The sequence below is a fragment of the Nannospalax galili genome, unplaced genomic scaffold, assembly GCF_000622305.1.
Source record: "Nannospalax galili isolate Female #2095 unplaced genomic scaffold, S.galili_v1.0 scaffold829, whole genome shotgun sequence".
NCBI lineage: Eukaryota > Metazoa > Chordata > Mammalia > Rodentia > Spalacidae > Nannospalax > Nannospalax galili.
The window spans coordinates 3196382-3217455 of record NW_008360329.1 but is presented as its reverse complement, the minus strand read 5'-3'; the positions used below and the strand labels follow the sequence as shown (position 1 = coordinate 3217455).

Here is a 21074-nt window from a genome sequence, read left to right as displayed (position 1 = left end):
TAAAATGCTGTAAAATTTTAATGTTTATCAGATTAAGAATTCCCATCCTGTTCCAAAATCCGTTTAAATTCTTTTTGGAATTGATGATACTCATAAGACATCATTAACAACTTGATACTGTATTTCTCTCCTTGCTTACCTAGATTTGCAAAATAGTGTTTATTAAAAAGTGTGAGAGGGGTTGGTAAAATGGCTCAGTAGTTAGGAGTACTTTCTGCCGTTCCAGAGGACGAAGAAATCTCACAGCCACTGTTAGTACCTCCCCTCCATCAGTTCCCCTCAGTCCTTGGTTACAGTGATAATGCGGTTTCTCTTAGTGGGTTTACTTTCTGTGGCTATTTCACACTGTCTCTAGCATCTTTCCTTTTGTAAGAAGCTTTCTTGGGCCATATTTTATTATGTGTTAGAATTCATTTATTTTATGATTACATGATATTGTGTTGTATAGCTGTTAAACATTTTATTTACATATTAATTGATAAACAGTTATTTTCCTAATTTGACTATCTATTTCAAATATATTGCTTGTCCTGCTATGAATTTTTCTGGGTGCTTTCTTTTTTGCACACAGGATTCATATCTCTTGCTATTTTAAGAAGAAAATTTGTGGGCTAAAGTTACAGCTTAGCAGTGAAGAGCACTGGCTACTCTTGCAGAAGACACAGGTACAGTTCCCAGCACCCACATGGCAGCTAACAACAGTCAGTAACTCCAGTTCCAGGGGATCTGACACCCTGTCCTGGCCTCCATGGGCGTTGTGCACATCTGGTACACTTACATACATGCAGGCATTAATGCTTATATACATAAGAAAATTTAAAAAGTTTAAAAGATATTTTGCTATTGAAGCCATAGTTTAGTACTTGGATTTTGTTGGTCTTATTTTGATTTTGAGTCCTATTGTAAGTGAGAACTTCAGAGTTCTGAGCAAAAGATGAAAATAAAATGATTGTTAACTCTGTCACATTGGCTGACTGTGACTAGTGTGCTTGTCCCCCATCCTCAGTCCCTTGCTCCCTTTGTCGCACAGTCTGATGCACATGTGGGTACAGCATGCACTGAGCCAGTTCCTGACAGTACACAGTGCAGCAGTACCCTGCTTCACAATTTGATTTGGCCAGTGTTGAAGTGAGGGCACCAGTGTAGGAAGCAGAACTCCTGTGGGCCTCATGCCCAACCCTAGGGGGCCGGACTGTCTTCGCAAAACAAGGAGCTCTAAAGGGATTTCAAACCGAGATCAGATTTCTACTATAGAAAAATAGTGCTTGAACAATCCTTTCAAGATGTCTTAGAGAGGACTTAGGGAAGCTATTGCTCATTGAGCATTTCCATCTCCCAATCATACCTGTCAACTGTTGTCTCTGCATTCAAGAACCTAATTGAATTCTGCTTGCCATTGCAACGTGCCGTTTTTGAATAGATTTGTTTGTATTACTTCTCTTCTTTAGTAATTCTTTAGACATCTTGTGTGTAGGCTACTGTTTTGGTTCTGTCATGCTAGTGATTATTCTATTACGATTAAAAATTAGTAACAATAAACCCCATATCCAGTGCCTCTGTAATGTGTATGCAGCGAACACATGAATTTCATTGCTTCATGCATTTTTCCTAGTGTACCATGATGTTGGTCACCTATTCAGCAGTGTGGTTTTTCCTTTCTTCTTCCTCTTGCCCACACATCCTTTATCTGCTGCCTGGCATTGTGCTGGGAGGGGCACCTCATTGCTGATACAGCTGCACAAATCTGGTGGGAACAAGGGCGGTGATGCTGACTCAAGTCACCAGCAGGAAGAGGAGGAAACCTTCCCTGGGTCCCCTGTGGGCCAGATCTGTGACCTGGGAATGTGCGGGCAGCCTGTGGCTGGGGTGAAGCAAGAGAGGCCACCGGTATAAAGGTTAAGAAGGCACCAGAAAGCTCAGTAATCAAATCATATGTAAATACAGTTTTGAAAATGTCAGAATCAATGCAAACAAAATCTATACTCAACAAAATATCAAAAGTTTAAATAAAGGTGAGACCAGTAACTGAATTGTCCATGCAGAGCCACTTTGGACTCAGAGGCAAAAGGCACCATCTGCAGTACAAATTCTATAATTCTGCCTGTTTGAAAGTTTGACATTTTGTCCGTCATAGATTTTCCAAATTAACTTTAACTTAAAAAATTAGATTAAGGACGGTGTGGTGGTGCATACCTTTAATCCCAGTGCCTGGGAGGCAGAGGAATGTACATCTCTGTGAGTTCAAGACCATCCTGGTCTATGTAGTGAGTTCCAGGCCAGCCAGGGCTGGAAAGTGAGACCCTGTCTCAAAATAAAATAAATATTGATTCCTTTTTTCATCATCATGATAATGTTTCAAGTTGCTTTTTTTAGGTATTTGAAAAATGTGTGTGTGTGTGTGTGTGTGTGTGTGTGTGTGTACACACACAACTTGTGAAAGTTGGTTCTCTCCTCTCATCTTGGTCCCTGAGATGAAACTGAGGTCATCAGACATGGCAGCAGATGCCTTTACCCACTGACCATTTCTCTGGCCCCAAAGCAGCTTTCAGTTTATTTAGTATTACAGTTTGAGAGGATAGATACAGTTTGGGCTTGGTGGCCAGAACATGAGGTGGCTGTTTATATCACCATTCCATAGTCAGGAAGCAAAGAGAGACAGGAAGTGTAACGTGGCTATAAAACTTCAAGGCCCCAGTCACACTTCCTCCAGTCAGTCCCCACCTCCTAAAGGTTCCCCGACTTTCCAAAAACAAAGGCACCAGTGGAGGACCAGGTGTTCAAACACATGAGCCTGTAGGTAGCATTTGACATTCAAACCCTGACAAAATGCAATTAAGTTTTTTAATTGCCTCTTATCTATTTTCCATCTAACATTTGAGCCTGGCTGGTCTTTGACTAGGACTTGGGCAGGAAGAGGGGAGAGTTGAGGGCAGCTGCCTCCTTGGCTACTCTCTAGAAGCATGGCCTTATTTTACAGTGGACTGTTTCAGGGAGTGGGTACAGTGGATTTGGAAGTCTCTGTGATGCTGTTGGTCATGTCTCTCCTTAGAAACAGGTTCTGTGTTTTTCTTTCAGACCGTGTTCTTTCTTTCACAGGCTCTCACTGTGTAGCATTTGCTGGCCTGGAACTCAAGATTTTCTTGCCCCAGCCTCAGAGCTGGAACTGTAGCCATGTACCACCCAGCCCTGTGACTCTGGGTTTGAGACCAGCCAATCCAGTGACCCTGGGTTTTTTGTTTGTTTGTTTGTTTGTTTGTTTTTAAGGGTTACCAGGAGGTACAGTTTTAAAAAGCTGAAAACTGTTTCCTACCTTAACAACCCATGGAAGGAAGTGAAACCAACTTTCTTTAAGACATTTGTCCTGTGATTTTTATGGAGGTTGTCAGACTCTGGGTAACAGAGTTCAGTCTTCTCCCATGAACTAACTGATATGCAGGGTCTAGAATCGTTCATCTAGTTTGTGCTGATTTACTGGTGTAGCACTTTAAAGATAGATATTCTGTTTTTCTTTTTTGAGATAGGATCTCACGTAGCCCAAGCTGAGCTTGAACTTGCTCTATAGCTGAGGACAGCTTTGACTTTCGATCCTCCTTGTCTCGGCCTTCTAAGTGTTAGAATTATTGGCATGTGCCGTACTTGGCATAAAGATGGATCTTTATGGGATCCCATTCTTGACTTTTCCTCTGCTCTCATAATTACATTGTGACTGAGAGTGTGAGTAGAAGCTGAGCAAGGGTTGCAGCTTACTCTTCCGAGACGACCAAATCACCAACTCACAGAGAACATGTAGATCTAACTGCAGTGACTTTATTCTGGCTGGGACAGTGGAGCAGCCTATGAGGGAGTTTAACTTTGCCTTCACACTTTCCACTTCTCTTTTTCCTTAAACCCCAAGGTCTGCTGAAGACAGAGCCAGTGCCCGAGGAAGGAGAGGATGCTGTTGCTACACTCAGTGCCGCAGAGACCCTGACAGAGGAGGAGCAGGATGAGCTGAGACGGGAACTCACTAAGGTACAAGCCATTCCTTCTGGATTTCACGCTTTGCCTTTGAAATGCCCTGTCCTCTGTGAAAAAGCTTATGGTTGGCTCTGGAGGAGAGAAAGCACTATGAGCTTACACAGCCTTGTCTCAGGACAGAGGAGAGAAGTGATTCCAGTTGGGTTTTCACATGACAAAATGTGTGGGTGAGGTAGGTCTGAGACTCAGGGATGCAGTGGGAAGTGGGAAGTGCACAGCAAATCTTCTAGAAGACTTGGCTGTCGAACCTGTGACATACTCGCTCTGTCCTCGCTTGTGTTATGTCCCTCCTCTTCCTTCCTTCCTTGAGGCTTCTGCCTGATCAATTCTCTTCTTTCCTTGCTTCCTTTGGTAAAGTTCTTTTAGCATAAATGGTCCTTTTTAAAGTGTACAGTTCAAGATTCAGCACATTCACAATGTCAAGCAACTGTCACCTCTTCTAATTTCCAACCATTTTCCTCCCCTACCAAGGAAGCCCCTTTATACTCACTGAGCAGCCACTTCTAGCCTTCCCGGCCAGCTACTGTTCTCTGTCTCTATGGACTTAACTGTTTTCTGGATCTCTTATATACTGTTTGTGACCTTCTTTGTCTTTTTTCACTCATTGTGCTCAGTGTAACACTTTCGGGGTTCATTCCTGTTGTAGCATCTACCAGAATGTGCTCCTTTTTTTGTGAATGAATAATAGTCCATTGTATTTATTATCATATCGCATTTTTTTTCATACAACCATTGATGGCCACTTACAGTATTGACTACTGTGGATAACGAACTAGCAACATTTGTGTAGAAATACTTTTGTGAATTCAGTTGTTTTATGTCTATGCCTAGAAGTTGGATTATTCGCCCATATTGAGATTCCACATTTAGCTTCATTTCTAATTTTTGCATTTATTTAGGTTTTTTTTGTTTTTTTGGTGTGTGCGTTGCATGCATGTGTGTGCATGTGTGTGTGCGTGCATGCATGTGTGTGTGCATGTGTAGGCCAGAGATCAACCTCAAGTGTCATTCCTAAGGTGCCAAGTGCCATTCACCTTGTTTTTTTTTTTTTTAAAGGATAGTGTCTCTTACTGACCTGGACCTCACCGAGTCAGCTAGGCTGGCTGGTCAGCAGTCTTCAGGGATCTGATTGTCTTCACTTACCCAGCACTACCCATACTACCATGCCTGGGTGTTTTTATGTGGGTTCAGGGATCAAACTTGGGTCCTTGTGCTTATGCAGTAAGCACTCTACTGACTGAGTTATCCCCTCAGCCCGTTTTGTTGGTTTTTGAAAGTTTTGTGTCCTCAGGCTAGTCTAAAACTTCTGAACTGCTTTCACCTCCTGTGTGCTGGAATTACAGGCGTGTGCCACCACGGCTGGCTTTTGAAAACTTCCCTTTTCAATTCAGTCTCTCTTCATGTTATGGGTCAGTTTAGATTTTCTTTGTGGGCTGGTTTTGAAAATTTGTATATTTTTGAGGAATTTGTCCATTTACTCTGGGTTATCTAGTTTTTTGGGCTCTAAGTGCAGTATTCTTTTATAATCTTTGTTACTGCAGGGTTGGTATTACTGTTTCCATTTTCATTCTGGTTTTAGATATTTTTATCTTTTTGTTTCTCTTCAGTCTAATTAAAGGGTCTTTCAATTTCACCGATAACTTTTTGTATGTGTTCCCCTGTGTGTGAACACTTGTGTGCTGGTGCTGTGCATGTACATACCTACGTGTGTAGTGTGTATGTGTGGAGGCCAGAAGTTGATAACGAATGTCTTCCTCAATCATGCACCAGCGTGTTTACTGAGGCAGGGTCCTTTGCTGTACCTGGAGCTGGAAGCTGGGCTTGCAGGTCAGCTGCTGTGCTCACTTGGCTTTTATGTGGGTTCTGGGGATCTGAACTCCTGTCTTCACACTTTTGTGGCAAATGCTTTATCCAGTGAGCCACCTCCCCAGCCGTGATATTTTTAAACAATCTGCTTTTGGTGGTATTCATTCCCTGTTTTCCTGGTGTACATTTTGTTCATCCTTATTTATTAATCTCTACTTTCTATTGGCCTTGCATTTAGTATGCTGCTTTTGTTTTGTTTTTTTAAATATCTAATTCTTTAAGATAGTTCGTGATTTGAGATTTTTAGTTAACTTATTGTTTTGGGTGTGTACACGGAGAGTATGCATGTGTGTGTGGATGCACACGGGAAGGCCAAAGAAAAACTTTGTGGAGTTGCTATACTCCTTCTACCTTTATGTGGGTTCCAGACTTGTACAGGAAGTGCTTTGCCTGCTGAGCCATTTCATAGGCTCTGATTTGAGATTAAAATATATATATTTTTATTTATTATTTTTATTAGCTTGGAGGAGCAATGATCCTGCACAACAGATGTGGTGGGGGTCTTTGTAGCTAATGCCCTAGCTTTTTAAATATATATTTTTATTTATTATTTTTATTTTATGTGTATGAGTGTATTGCCTGCATGTGTGTAAGTGCACTTGTGTAATGCAATGTCCGTGGAGGTCAGAAGAGAGCAGCAGATCCCCTGGAACTAGAGTTATAGACAGTTGTTACCTGCCATGTAGGTGCTGGGACTCGAACCCAGGCCCTCTGTAAAAGCAGTCAGTGCTCTTAACCACTGAGCCATCTCTCCAGCCACTGAGAATGAATGAATTTATTGATTTTAGCAATACTGAGAATAAGTCTAGGACCTTGTTTATTGTAGGCAAATATTCTACCACTAAAGCTACATTCTGAGATAGTTTTTTTTTTTTAACATTTATATATATATTTATGTGTGTATGTTGTATGTGTATGTGTGGGTCCGTGTGTGCCACAGTGCATTTGTTTAGGTCAGAAGACAACTTGTAGGAGTTCTCTTCTTCCACTGCGTGGCTCCCAGGGATTGAACTCAAGTCATCTGGCTCGATGGCAAGTGCCCTTACTTGCTAAACCATCTTGCTGGCCCTCATCATAACTATTACAGTCACTCAAACTATTTTTATTACATTACAATAATTAGTGTAATTCATGACAAAAATATTAAAAACTTCAGATTGCTTCATAGCACATACTCCTATGAATATTTAAGTTAATTAAAAGAGTGGTCATTTTAAAATTTAATGTTTGATACGACCAACGTTCCCTAGGTCAGCACAACCAAAGGATGAAAAACAACTGCATCACACTGTTTAACCCTATGCCCTCCTCCTCCAAGCACAATATACAAAATATGCATGCTTCAGTTTACACTCTACAAAAACAGTTAAAATACATTCCAAGTAAACATATTGCCTTGAGAAATGGTACTAATAAGAAATTGGCACTTAAAGGAAAAATGAAAAAAAATATTTTTAATATGAAAATACAAGACAGTGGAATTGGAAACTGTCTGAGTTACATTTCCACTGCTGTGATAAACACCATGATCAAAGCGACTTATAGAAGGTAGAGTTTATTTTTCTTCCAGTTCTGAATGGAGACCACAATGGCTAGGGAGGCATGGCAGCAGGTGGCCGGAGCAGGAAGCTGAGCAATCACATCTCCAACCACAAATATGAAGCAGAAGGTGGGTGGGTGGGGGGGGCGGTGAGCCAGGCTGTAAACACTCAAAGCCCATCCCCAGTGATGTGCTTCCTCCAGCAAGGCTCCACCTCCTAAAGGTTCCATGACCTCCCTAAACAGCACCACCAACTGGGAACCAAGGGTTCAAATACTGGAGCATATGGGGGACATTTTCATTCAAAACACCACAGAAAGTTTTAGATAAAACACTATATGATGCATTTAGACTTGGGAGGGTGGACCCTCTGAAACTGACATTTTGGAAGATAACTCTGTTTTTCTTAAATTCATCTAAAGTGCTATCACCATCCCAAACAGACACTTCAAACATTAAAGTAAATCATAAATCTGAATCTAGTTACTTATAAGTCTTTGAGAACTGTTATATATCATTAGCAATAATTTTCACAATTTGGCTGAATTGTACAGCTATCAGGTGTTTGCTGTTCAGTTTCTCAATGCAGAATTCATGCTGTGCAGTATTAATACAGAAGTTATTAAGTATAAAGTAACTTCCATGCTTAAAAATGTTACTGCACAACTATCAAGAAATTACTTTTTAATGAGTAGAAATTACTTCAATTAATTTTTATTGCTTACAAAAAAAAACCACCCCATCCTAAATGTGTCTTGTTGTTTGGAAAAAATGGTTAGAAGAAAAATAAACCAGTGGAAAACAAATGAGATGAATTTGTGCAAACTGTAACTTAACACACCTCACAAAGCTTCTGTATATAGGACAAAATTGTGCAGTGGTGGCAAAGGCCTTGATAACCTATAAAATCTAGGTTCAGAATTAATGCAGACATTTACAGCTTTATGGTTCTGGCTCTGTTTTCATCGTATCCTGTAAACTTTAAATGTTGTCTCAAAGTATTTTCAAATGTCCTTTGCTGTCTTTCTTGACTTACAGTGTGTTGCCTTTCATGTTTATGAATTTTCTAATGTTTCATTTTGTTTTTTTTGACCTAAATTGTGGTTAGAGAAGGTACTTTGTATGGCTTAAAACTTATCAGAGCTAGCTGGGTGTTGTGGTGCAAGCCTGTAGTCCCAGCACTTGGGAGGCAGAGGCAGGTGGATCTCTGTGAGTTCGAGGCCAGCCTGGTCTACATAGTAAGTTTCAGGCCAGCTGGGGCTACAGAGAGACCTTGTCTCAAATGGACCCAAAACAAAACAAAAAAACCCACAAAAAACTTATCAGAGCTACTTTTGCTAACACAAGGTTGTCTCCTGAGGGCTTTCTAGGTGGATCAAAGAAAAGAGTGTATTTACAGTTTGGGGTGGAGTGTTCTATAGAACTTGGTTTCTGTTCTTCAGGGTTCTTCTGTCTGCTTGTATGGTCCATTTCTTTTCATGTGGTTTTGTAAACAAGGTGGAGATAGAATGTGTTGGGAGATTAGTGCTGTGAAGAAGGTAAGGATTAAAACTACTGAGTTATTTAATGCATGACTTACATTGTTTTTAAAAAGAAAAAAGTTTTCCCATAAGTTGTTTACTGTAGTAACATAAAAAATGAAAAAAATGAGTGATCTGTGAAATATTTAGATTATGTTCCCAGATGTCTTCCTTGCATATATTGCTACATTGTATTTAAATAATCTACAATATCAGGACCATTTTTACCTTGTCTTTTTCTTTTTTCTTTTTAAGATAGGGTTTCTCTATAGCTCCAGCAGGCTGAAACTCACTGTAGACCAAGTTGGCTTCATCTGACAGAGATCTGCCTGCCACTGCCTCCTGAGTGTTGGGATCAAAGGCATGTAACACCACACCCAGTTCTGTGTATGAATGTTTTACTGCATCTATGTAAGTGCACCTGTGCTGTGGAATGCCTGTGGAGCCCAGAAGAGGGTGTTGGATCTCCTAAAACTGGAGTTGCCCAAGTGGGTGCTAGGAACTAAACCCAGGTCCTCTGTAAGAGTAGCTAGATCTCTTAACTGCTGAGCCATCTCTCAGCCCCCATTTTTAACTTCTTCAAGCTCATTTTTAGAATCTTCACAGCTGCCCTGAGTCTTATATTCAGATCTTCATGAATTCCAGTGAGCCTGTATTCTTATATTAGTATACTTCAAGTTTACCAAATTCCTCCCCAAACTTCCTGATATAATAGAACACTGTTACTGTTACCTCTGATTATGTATAATAATAATAGTTATTATTATAGATACCATACTAATTATTTGCATTTAAAAGAAATGATAGTTTCAGTTTGGAAGGTATTGCTTAAAGTAGTTGTAGAAATTTCATTGGAATAGAGATTTGTGTGGGTGGGTGATGTAGCTGCACAGATGGACAAGTGGAGGCCAGAGGACACTCTGGTGTTATTCCTCATGTACCATCCACTGGCTTTTTGTTTGTTTTTAATTTTTTTTTTTTTTTGAGACAAGATCTCTTGGCCTGGAATTTATATAGTAGGCTAGGCTGGCTGACTAGCTAGGATGCCCCTGGCGTCTGCCCGTCTCTGCCTCCCCAACACTGGGATTGCAAGTACATGCCACCCTCCTCCCCCTTTATTCTACATGGGTTCAGAGAATCAAACTCAGGTCCTGTTTCCATCAGAAGTACTGACTGAGCTATCTCTCCAGCCCAGAATGGAAATATTTGCTTATATATTATCAGATCCATCCTTTTAAAGTGGTTTACTTCTATTCACAGAATTGTACAGTCATCACCAGAACATTTTTACCATGCCGAAAAGAAACCCTCCTTTCCTCAGCAGTCACTTCTACCCTGTTCCCCATCCCCTAGCAACTGTTAGTGTCGTTTCTATCCATAGATTCGCTTGTCCTGGGCATTTCATATAGATGCATTCATATCTTGCAGTTTCTTGTAGTTGCTTCTTTTACTTAGTATGATGTGTTCAGGCTTCATCCACATTGTGGTATGTACCAATACTTTTTAAATTTTATGTGTATGAGTGTATTGCCTGCATGTATGTGAGTGCACCAGTGTTGTGCAATACCACGGAGGTCAGAAGAGGGCTTTGGATTCCCCTGGAACTAGAGTTAAGGATGGTTGGTAGCCGCTATGTGGGTACTGGGAATTGAACCCGGGTCCTCTGCAAGAGCAGTCAGTGCTCTTAACCACTGAGCCATCTCTCCAGCCCCATACCAGTACTTCTTATAGCTATAGTACTTCTATAGTTCATGGTCTGGCCACATTTTGTTTCTCTATCCATTAGTTGACAGTCATTTAGGTTGATTTCACTATGGAGTTGTTAGACAACAATAGACATTTGTCTGGGGACATATATTTTTCAATTTTTACATTCCTACCAGTAGCATTTCCAGAACCTACCATAGCCTTCTTCTTAAAATTTTGAGGAACTGCCAAACTGCATTAGCACATGAGGATTCTGGTTTTTCTGTATCCTGCCAGCACTGGTTAATGCCTCTCCCCCCCCCCCGGTCTTTTTGAGACAGGATCTCCCTGTAGTCCCAGCTAGCCTGTAACTGGCTATCGACCTGGCTGGCCTTGAACTCACAGAGATCTGCCTGCCTCTGCCTCCTGTGTGCTGGGATTAAAGGAATGTGTTTTCTTTTAGGCAATCTTAAGGAAGATATGAAGTACTTCTTTGATTGATATTTCTTCAGTTACTAATGAATGATGCTGTTCATCTTTCTTTTCATTTGCCTAATGGTTGTTTATCTTCTTTTGAGAAATGTCTAATTCATTTGCCAGTTTTAAAATTGGATTATTTATTTGCCTTTTTATTTTTGAGTTGTGACTTTCTTCAGGTGTCCTGGATGCTACAGATACATTTGAAAGAAAATTTGGAGATATTTACCCTGTTCTGTCAGTTGTCTTTTTAGCTCATGATAATGTGCTCTGAAGCACAACAGCCTGTGATTTTTGGAGGGTGGGTGGGTGGATTTGAGGAGCTCACTGTGTAGTCAAGGATGACTTTGAACTCCTGCACCTCCTGCCATCACCTCCCAAGTGCATCACTATGGCTTCAAGAGTTTTTAGTTCTGATAAAATCTGTTTTTTCCCCCTGATTGCTTGTACTTTATATATCTACAAAAAATCGCCTAAGTCAAGGTTTTGAAGATTTGTATCTGTGTTTTATTCTGAGAGTTATATGGTTTACTACTAAGAGCTTTTTTCTCTATTTTGACTTAATTTTTGTGTGTGGACTGAGTGAAAGGCTTAGCTTTATTCCTTTTGCATATGAAAACTAGCTAAGTCACATTTGTAAGGGAGTGAAAAAGCCCTGTTCTTTCTCTACTAAGTTCTCTTGTCATGTGTGTCACAAAGCAGTTTGTTGTAAATATATGGGTTTATTCCTGACTCTTAATTCTTCTGTTCCACTGGTTTATATGTCTGTTCTTATGCCAAGTACCACAGCCCCCATTACTGTGTCCTCACAGTAACTTTTTCGCTCACTTTTTTTCTTTACATCAGTTGTGTTCTCCGTGCTCTTGAGGTCATTCTTCCCTCTTCCTTCCCTCCACCCCTAGGGAATGAGGGGATTTTGGCTGCCACATGTGCTGTATGTAAGCACACACTAACCAATAAAAGCGAGGCGTTTAAGACACTGGGTTGTGCATTGTTGGGAAACACTGCAGTGGTCTTTCTGTCTATAGAACTTTGGTTGGGGTAAGGAAAGAGGCAATCAGCCAGTGATTGGAAGTGCCCTTTGCAAACCTAGGTGGAGACTCTGGCTCCTCCACCATTGTTTAATAACTGGGCGAATCCTACAACTCACTGGTTTTCAAACATATTCATTCCTCCTGTTGCCGCCGCCTCCTCCTGCTCCTGCTCCTCCTCCTCCTCCTCCTCCTCCTCCTTTTTTTTTCTTTTTGCCTTTTCTTCTCATATTCTACATTTCAGTCAGTATCTGATGTCTGCATTTGGTGTTAATATTTTGAGTTCTCTGAGCACAGAGGATTGTGTTTGTTTTGGCCTCATCTGCCAATTAATGCCATCTCAGAACTGCATTGGTAAGTTGTCTCTCCTCTTCCCCTCTGCTCTCTGTCTCTCTTTCTGCAATCTCTTCACGTTATTTATCCTTTTTTCAGTTGTTGATCAGTATATTTACTTCTTGTTCTTTGAAGATGTAATTATCAAGGAAAACAGTTGACTCAGCAGTGCTGTCTGCTGTTTTCAAGGGTCCTGTTGGCTTTGAGATCGTAGTAGTATGCTGCAGGTCAGGGCTGAGGATTAGCTTTGCAAAAAGCCAAGGGGAGCGGTTCTACAGGGGTCTGTAGTGTTGATGAATATCCCTTAGGAATCCAGTTTTTCAATTTTCTGTCTCTGTGTGGTTCTTCTCTCCTTCTGTGAGCCTGCCCTTTCTCATTTTCTTGGTACAGCCTTCTCTTCTACTTTGCATTTTGGCTTCCAGCACATCCCACAATCTCACTGTGCTCTAGCTACACCTCCAAGCATCTTCTTCCAAATCTTTTCAGTTCCTCATTATTATCTGAGTTCTTCAGACAGGCTCCTGGAGGAGAGAGATTGATTAGTTTAGTGCATCTTTTCATACCAAACATGTCACCAGCTCTTAGCAATGGGATGGATGGTTGTTCTTGGGTCAGGAGCCCACACAGTAACCCTGGTGGCGGGGGGGTCTCTGGGGGAAGATGCATTGGCAGGCACTGATGTTGACAGATCCACTCTTAGGAAGTATACAAGAAGGTTGGATTTTGGTGGTAAGAGATGGAGATTATTTTTATCTAGTATGTAAACAGGAATTTTTATGGGCAGTTGGGTAGAAATATCTAGTAGGAAAGTTGGGTCAGAGGTCAACAGAGTAGGTACTAAGAGTGACTTGAGTGTTACCCATGTAAAGGTTTGAAGCCTCACAGTTCCTGGGATAACAGAAGGGAAGACAGAGGACAGTTGACAGGGATATAAAGAACAACTCTGCAGGAGAGAGCCTTATGGACCCAGTTTACATTTTGTGTGTAAAGAGACACAGAAATGAATTGAAAAAAAATGTAAATGACGGTAGCATTTGAGTATAGTTTTGTTCAGATACCCTTAACTTACAGAAGACTCACGCTTTATTCTTTTCCTCAACCCTGTTCCTCATAGGTAGAAGAAGAAATCCAGACTCTGTCCCAAGTGTTAGCAGCAAAAGAAAAGCATCTAGCAGAGATCAAGCGGAAACTTGGAATCAATTCACTTCAGGAACTCAAGCAGAACATTGCCAAAGGGTGGCAAGACGTGACAGCAACATCCGCGTATGTTCCCTCCCATCGTACATGTCTCTAGACAATGTAAAGGGCACTTGCGCCCTTTCTTTGAGGAGAAGAAGGGGATGAGGACATCTCCACAGCTTTACTTTGCATCACACAGGGCTCTTTCTTTCCAGTGCTCCAGGATAGCTGGCTCTTTTCTAACTTTGGTTTTCCAGAACATTCTAGTGGAGAGAACAAAGCAGCCTCATGTACAGGTTAAAGGAATAGTTTTCAAGCCTCAAAATGTGAGCAGTAGTCTCTCCCCACCATGTTTTTTCTTTCTGAGTTTTTCTTTTTTTTCAAAAATATTATTTTTATGTGTATATGTGTATTGCCTGCGTGTATGTAAGTACACCCGTGTTCTGCAATGCCCAGGTCAGAAGAATGTATCAGATCCCCTGGAACTGGAGTTGTGGACAGTTGTGAATCAAGGCATTTACCAAATACATTGGGGAGCCCATGGGTAAATGGTTACAGCAAAGTACAGCGAACTCTGCTGTAGGTGTTGGAAGCTGTCAGATAACATTCTTGGCTTTTGCATTAGTGGAAGCTCATGGTCTGCTAAGAATACATTTGAAAAGTTTTGATAGTCATAGGATATTAGGTCAGACACAGAGGTAGACAATGAACTGCTTTCAAAGGGACTAAAAATAGCTCAAGATACTTTGGGTCTGGCCTGCAACATTTTCTCTTCATAGTCACAAAATTCAGTCATTTGGTCTCAATATCTTTTTGTGTTCATGGGTGTCCGTGCAAGCACAAAGGTCAAAGGATAACTTTGGTGTCATTCCTCAGGCACTATCTTTTTTTTTCTTTTTTTTTTTCTTTTTGGTATTTTTGAGACAGGGTCTCCCTGTAGCCCCAGCTGTCCTGGAACTTACTATGTAAACCAGGCTGGCCTTGAACTCACAGAGATCCGCCTGCCTCTGCCCCTCAAATGCTGGGATTAAAGGCATGCGCCACCCTGCCCAGCCTTTTTTTTTTTTTTTTTTTTTTAAAGACAGGGTCTCTCATTGACCTAGAACCCACCATGTAGGCTAGATTGGCTGGCCAGTGAACCCCAGGGCTCTGCCTAGCTCTGCCTCCTCAACACTGGGATTATAGGCATAAGCCATTGGGCTTGACTTTTTTTTTTTTTTAACATGGGTTTTGGGCATCAAACTCAGGTTCTTGCACTTGGAAGGGTAGCACTTCATCTCCTTAGCCCCTGGCCTTGTAGAATCTTTAATGGAGCCATAGCTTTTCTTTCGGGGATTTGGGGGGTACTTTGCAAGCTCAACCCTGGTTCCTTAGTCCTTTCCTTCTAGGCCTCTGTCTTTCTCTCTGCTCCAGGGCACTGCAGAAGATTGTGATGAAAGGATTACTGCTGTCTTGACGGTTGTGGAGGACATTAGAAGCTCTCAAAACTGTTTTATTCTTGAGTTCTTCAACAGGTGATGACTATTGCAAGAATTGATAGTAGAAAAGCTTAGCTGACTTTTTCCCTTGTTTTTTCATGATTGACTATAGATACAAGAAGACATCTGAAACCTTGTCTCAGGCCGGACAGAAGGCTTCGGCTGCATTTTCATCAGTTGGCTCAGTCATAACCAAAAAGCTGGAAGACGTAAAGTATGTCTGCATTTTCCTTGCTCATGGAGTTGCTGGGGCAAACTGAACTGGGACCATGGTTGCTTTTGGCTAGACCTGTCTCATGGTACTGTGGGGTTGTCTGCTGTTAGAGTGAAGGAGGGCACTCTTTCAGAGACCCAAAATGTTTGCCTAAATTCTTCCAGGCCTTACATTCTAACTTCCAAAATGATTATCTTAGCTGGGCATGGTGGCACATGCCTTTATTCCCAGCACTTGGGAGGCAGATGGATCTCTGTGAGTTCTAGGCCAGCCTGGTCTACATAGTGAGTTCCAGGCCAGCCAGTGCTAAAAAGTGAAATCTTGTCTCAAAAACAAAATAAAACAAAACAAACAAAAACCCATCTCAAATTGATCATCTTATGAACCCTTTTAAGGACTGTTGAAAAATTCTGGTTGCAAACTCTAGCATCTTTTTAATCTTTCTTGATCCTGCAGTATTTGTCTGGTGTTTGCAACATTGTGATTGTGGGGCAGGGTGGGGTGTCTTTCTGGGGATGAATATAAGAGCATTGAAGTGCACGCTTGGCCTGTGACCCAACTTCACCTTATGTGGCGTTTTTACACCATGGTGTGCTTACAAGGTGTTTATTCGTGCTCTGGTTTGCACTAACCCATCAGCCATCCCTACATTCATGCTTAGGGCCAAATCTTGATTTTGAGCTTTTTTTAAAAACAAATTATGCATTGTGTTTGAGATTAGTTTCAGAATTTCCCTTGTCATTTTGGTGAAAGTACTTCATGGTGCGTTTGTGCCTCCGTCTATCGCCATTATTAGACTAGTGCTGACAGTGATACTTGTGGCTCATGCTGGCTGTGCTTCATGTTGGTGTGCACAATTTCTGTTTGTTTTTTTCCAAGCTCAGATTGCATGACTTTGTGGTTTTTGTTTGTGGGGAAAATAGATTTTACAACCAGAATTTTGTTAGTTGAATTGATTTATTTAATCAGTGTATTATACCGTGCATTAAAATATATCTCTTGTTCATTGTATACAGAGCATCATTGTTCTCCATGCAATATCATAAGGATAGCTTTCCTGAATTCTTGGATAATTATGTGTACATAGATATCCGTGAGGCTCTCTCCTTTCTCTTTATGTTGACTGAATTTGTAGTGCTTTACAGCCTATGCATAACATGCAGCCTTGTAAAATAGGTTATTTAATTCTGTTAGATTCCTCAGAACTTCCTTTCTTTTTTAACGCTTACTCTGGCTTCTTACAGATTGCAAGCCTTTTCACATTCCTTTAGGTAAGGAGAGTTTGAACCCCCACTGCTGCATAGCAGTTGTGTGAGATGAGTGTGCAAGATTAGATGATTATGCCTCCGTGGATGCTCGTGTGTGTCCACTGTGTGACTTTTTTGCTTTTGGAGTATCTTTTTCTCCAGTGCATTTCTAATCCTAAGGGAGGTTTTCTTGTATACCATGCGTAATGGATGAATTAAAAGAAGAATTTGACACTGTGGTACAAGGGATATGGAAATGTTTGTGAAGTTTCTTTTTATTTTAACCATGGCATACAAAATTCCTCCCTTTTAATGTCTGACTTTGTTTTTCATGCTTTTGTTTCTTTGGTGCTTTTGGAAAGATGTTGGAATTCTCCTTCATGTGGGTCCCATTACGTAATTATAATAGACTGCATATGTATTGCTTTGTGATGTTAAGTCTTCTGTTTTATATGGGTTACGCTACTCTTTTTGTGTGGTAAGACAGACATAAGAAATCCTATGTACTTTTTAATATTTGTTTTATTAGCTTGTAGTTTTTACTAATATTTCTTTACTAGTTATTTAAGCATGCAAGGTAGTTTCATGGTTTACAAAGGGGAAACTGGCATTAAAAAGTCCAAGCCATGCCTGTAGGAGTCCCTGTGATGCTGAGCAAAACTCTCCTTTCCACCTACAGACTCTGATTATTATACGTAGGTGTTGGATGAATCAAATGGAAAATTTTAAGGTGTGAGCAGAGAGGGTGATACTGCAGTCTCCGTCTCTTCCTAGTGATTCTGCACATTGTCTTCTCAAGGGTTCCTTGCTTGATTTAGCTACTTTCATTTTTTCCCGTCTTCCTTTTTTTTTTTTTTTTTTTTTTTTTTTTCCCCTTTTCCTTTTTTTTTTTTTTTTTTTTTTTTGGCTTGTTAACTTTTTAGATCAGATTACAAAATATATGTCGCCATACACTGTTCTCATTCCTCCCTCCTGTCTCCTCCTCTCAAATAGTCCTCTGCTGTGCTTTTCATGTCACATGAATTCCATTACCCTCTAATGTGCCCTTTCCTCCACCCTCCCTTAAGAGCTCTCTTCCCTCTCATTGTCCCCTCCCTCCCTCCCTCCTTCCCTCCCCTCTTCCCTTCTCCCTCCTACCTTCTCCCCACCTCTATTCTTCATGTACATGCTCATGTAAGCCAACAGATACAGCTTCAGTCTTGGTGATACCTAGTCTTGGAAGTCACAGTAAACCATGGAGATGTATGAACTCTCTTTGTTCAACTATTTAAAGCTAAAATAATGCTTTAAAGAAAATCAAGTAACTGGATCTGGAGAGATGGGCTTGGCAGTTAAGAGCACTGCTGCTCTTGCAGAGGACCTGGGTTTGGTTTCCAGCACCCACAAGGCTAGCACCCATCTTTAACTCCAGTTTGAGGGGGACCTACACCCTCTTCTGGCATCCTTGGGCACCAAGCATGAATGTGGTGCACTTATATACATGCAGGCAAAACAGTCATACAGATAAAATAAATAAAATCTTAATAAAAAATTAAATAACCAGTGATAAGAAGTGACTGTGTGAAAAACGCCATAGGCAACGGAATGAGCATTAAATCACATGTCATTCTAATGAAAGAGTGCCTGCTGTGGCCAGATCCGAAGGCTATAACTGTAAATCAGATACAGGTTTTGTTAGAATAGAACTTAAAATCTTTGATTAAAGTAGAAGAAGGACTCAGGGCCTTGGAATAGCTTAAGAATGAAGAGCCTGCAAGTACCAATCATAGCAGTGTTGGGTGTGACAACACAAATAGAAAATACAGCAGCATGCAAGGCCTGTGAGAGAATGGCATATTTCATCTTAACATACCATTCTTTCTTTACATCATTAACAAGATTAACTTCATGTGTCTAGGTACTGTCTGTCTTATTATGTGTCCGAAACAAATTAAGTTTTGCTGTTTTTTTTCTAGTTCTTTGTAAGTTACTTTATTTCAATTAAAGTATAATTGAGATTATATTACACTGTTTTTTCTTTTTTAAAATTATTATTTTTTTGACAATTTCATACACGTGTATAATGCATTCTGGTTGCTCTTCCCCCATCCTGTCTTATTTCCCTCCTGCCCATGTCAACTCATCTTCCTTAAAAATCTCTTTCTCATATTCATTAGATTTGTTTTGTTTGGTTACCCCAGAGTTTAACTAGGGTAGATATTATAATTCTGGGTTTGCAACTCACCATCAGAGCCTGGAGCCTGGTGGGCTTACTAGTGGGTATACAACTAGATAGTATTTCTCCCATTCCCCAGAATCTGTTGGTTGCCAGTAGATCAACATTAAGTGGTAGGGGCCAGCCCCTTCCTCAGTCATAGCTGTCAGGAGGGCCTAGTACAGTAGGCACAGCTGCTGTGAGTTCATGATTGCCATGGCCATGTCCTGCTTAGAAGATGGTCCTTTTCATAGCCCTTTCCCTATCTTCCAGCTCTTCTGCCCTCTCTTCTGCAATGTTGTCTGAGCTCTAAGGGGGTGGTATAAGTGTTTATCTTGTTTTTAATGACTAATATACTGTACCAATATGTGGAGTTCAATAAGTCTTTGTATGAATACTTAGGAGTGAGAGAAAGAAGAGTCTCTCCTAAACTGCTTCTTAGAGATCGAAGGTTGGCTAAAGTCACTTAATCAGATTTCATGTGTTCAGATTATATAAGGAGAGAAAAATCACTTCTTTTAGATCATGTGAGTCATAGTGTCCACATTTCCCTAAGAACCATCAAGGAGATATGGCTGCCTCCCAGTCCTCACAAGACTCCTTCTGGTAGTGGGGTAGGGGTGGTGAGATGATGTATACCAGTCATTCCTTTTGCCAGTTGCTTTGCAACAGATGTTTAATCCCATTAACTATTTGTTCCAAGTCCCTCTTGTGTGACAGACTTGGGCTAGTGATTTCATGCTGATGTAATTTTGGATACAGAAGGAGAAATGTATTACTTTCGCCAAGTCAAACATAAGACTCAGCAAGAGTTTTTGTTTTGCATAGTCAATTAGAGTTAACATTTGAGATTTAGACATTTGTCATAACCATGGCTTCGTTGGAAGATAAGGGAGAGAGAAAGGAAGTAGAGAGAGAAGTAGGGCAGGAAAAAGGGAGGGAGGGAGAGATTGGATTGTGAGAATACCTGCTTCTGATGTCTTGAGATACGGGCTCATCCAGGTTGGGGTCCAGTACAAAGTAAGGAAACAGGCTGTTTCTTTAGAAGGGGCTGAAGGAATCCCACATGATGATTAGAGTTCTGATATTATGAATTTAGAAGAATCTTTCTCATTAATCTCTGCCTTACAAATAACAAAAGATCAAGTAGAAAAGAACTAGTAAATTTCTCCTCCAGTGTAGTCTTATACCCAAGATACGGACACAGCACATGCCCTCCTCTATATGATAGAGACACTTAACTGTGTGAGGTAAACAGCCAGGTACAGCAATGTCCATGTATTATATCAATTCTCTTGATTATATAGTCTTCTGGAATATTTTAATGTGCATCAACATCATACTCTATGTAATTACGTAGTAATATAAAACTAGACTTGAGCTATATCTGCAACACACTGCCATTTCTAACAACTGAGTCTTTGAGGAAACATAGTCATAAACACACAAAATATTTTAATGTAATTGAGGATTACTATCTTGAATTATTTGCTTTACCCAAAGGAAAGATTATTTGCCACGTATCTTTGTCAGTGATCAAAATATTGTGTGCATAATAACAGTATGAGCAGAACATGGAGGTTTTTTAAGAAGCCTAAGAACGAACGTGCTTTGAGCTGGTGAGCTGGTCTCTGGGGAAAGTGGCTGAGCTGGCTTGAAAGCCTGAACCATCAGTGAGCTACAGTGTTCTTGAGTAGAATTTGAACCCTGTAATACAGAAAGCCAACATGTGCTTGAAGAGAGTTTGAACAGAGTATATGCAAGTGTATTAGCTACTTTTATGTTGAAAAAACAAACAAAAAAAAACGTGACCAAGGCAACTTAGAGAAGGAAGAGTTTATTTGGGCTTAGGTTCCAGATGGATGATCCATCATGGCCAGGGATGCATGGCAGGAGGCAGTAGAAGCAGAAAGCTGAGAGCTCACATCTTCAACCATCAGCAGGAAGTAGAGAGAGCAACCTGGAAGTAGGGCAAGACTATGAAGGCTCAAAACTGGTCCTGAGTGACACAGCTTCCTCCAGCTAGGCCACACCTCTTAAAGGTTCCACAACCTTCCCCAAACACTACCACCAACTAATCAAGTGTTCAAACACTTGAATGGGGGAGGGGGCAGTTCTCATTCAAACCACCACAGTAGATGTCTCTTATCACAGTGCAGATATTATTGCTAAGGGGTGATATGGAACTTATCAGAGCTATCATAAAAGTGATTTATTTTGAAACCTGCCTGTCCCAGCCTGGGAACAAATACCTAGAGAAAGGTGGTCACCCTGACCTTTTACTGGCTTGCT

At 40.7% G+C, this 21074-nt stretch overlaps 1 protein-coding gene across 5 annotated transcripts in view; it reads left to right on the top strand.

Annotated features, from left to right (window-relative positions):
* The window catches only part of Tpd52 (tumor protein D52), a 100458-nt gene that overhangs the window by 75159 nt on the left and 4225 nt on the right, over positions 1–21074 (top strand). For 3 of the 5 annotated variants that reach the window (XM_008826063.3, XM_017796353.2, XM_029560161.1), the window contains exons 2-5: positions 3896–4011; positions 13585–13733; positions 15240–15341; positions 16586–16612. In XM_008826063.3, the coding sequence (XP_008824285.1) occupies positions 3896–4011; positions 13585–13733; positions 15240–15341; positions 16586–16612 (394 nt within the window). The remainder of the gene's footprint in view (positions 1–3895; positions 4012–13584; positions 13734–15239; positions 15342–16585; positions 16613–21074) is intronic. The other 2 variants (XM_017796354.2, XM_017796355.2) reach the window with 1 other exon arrangement.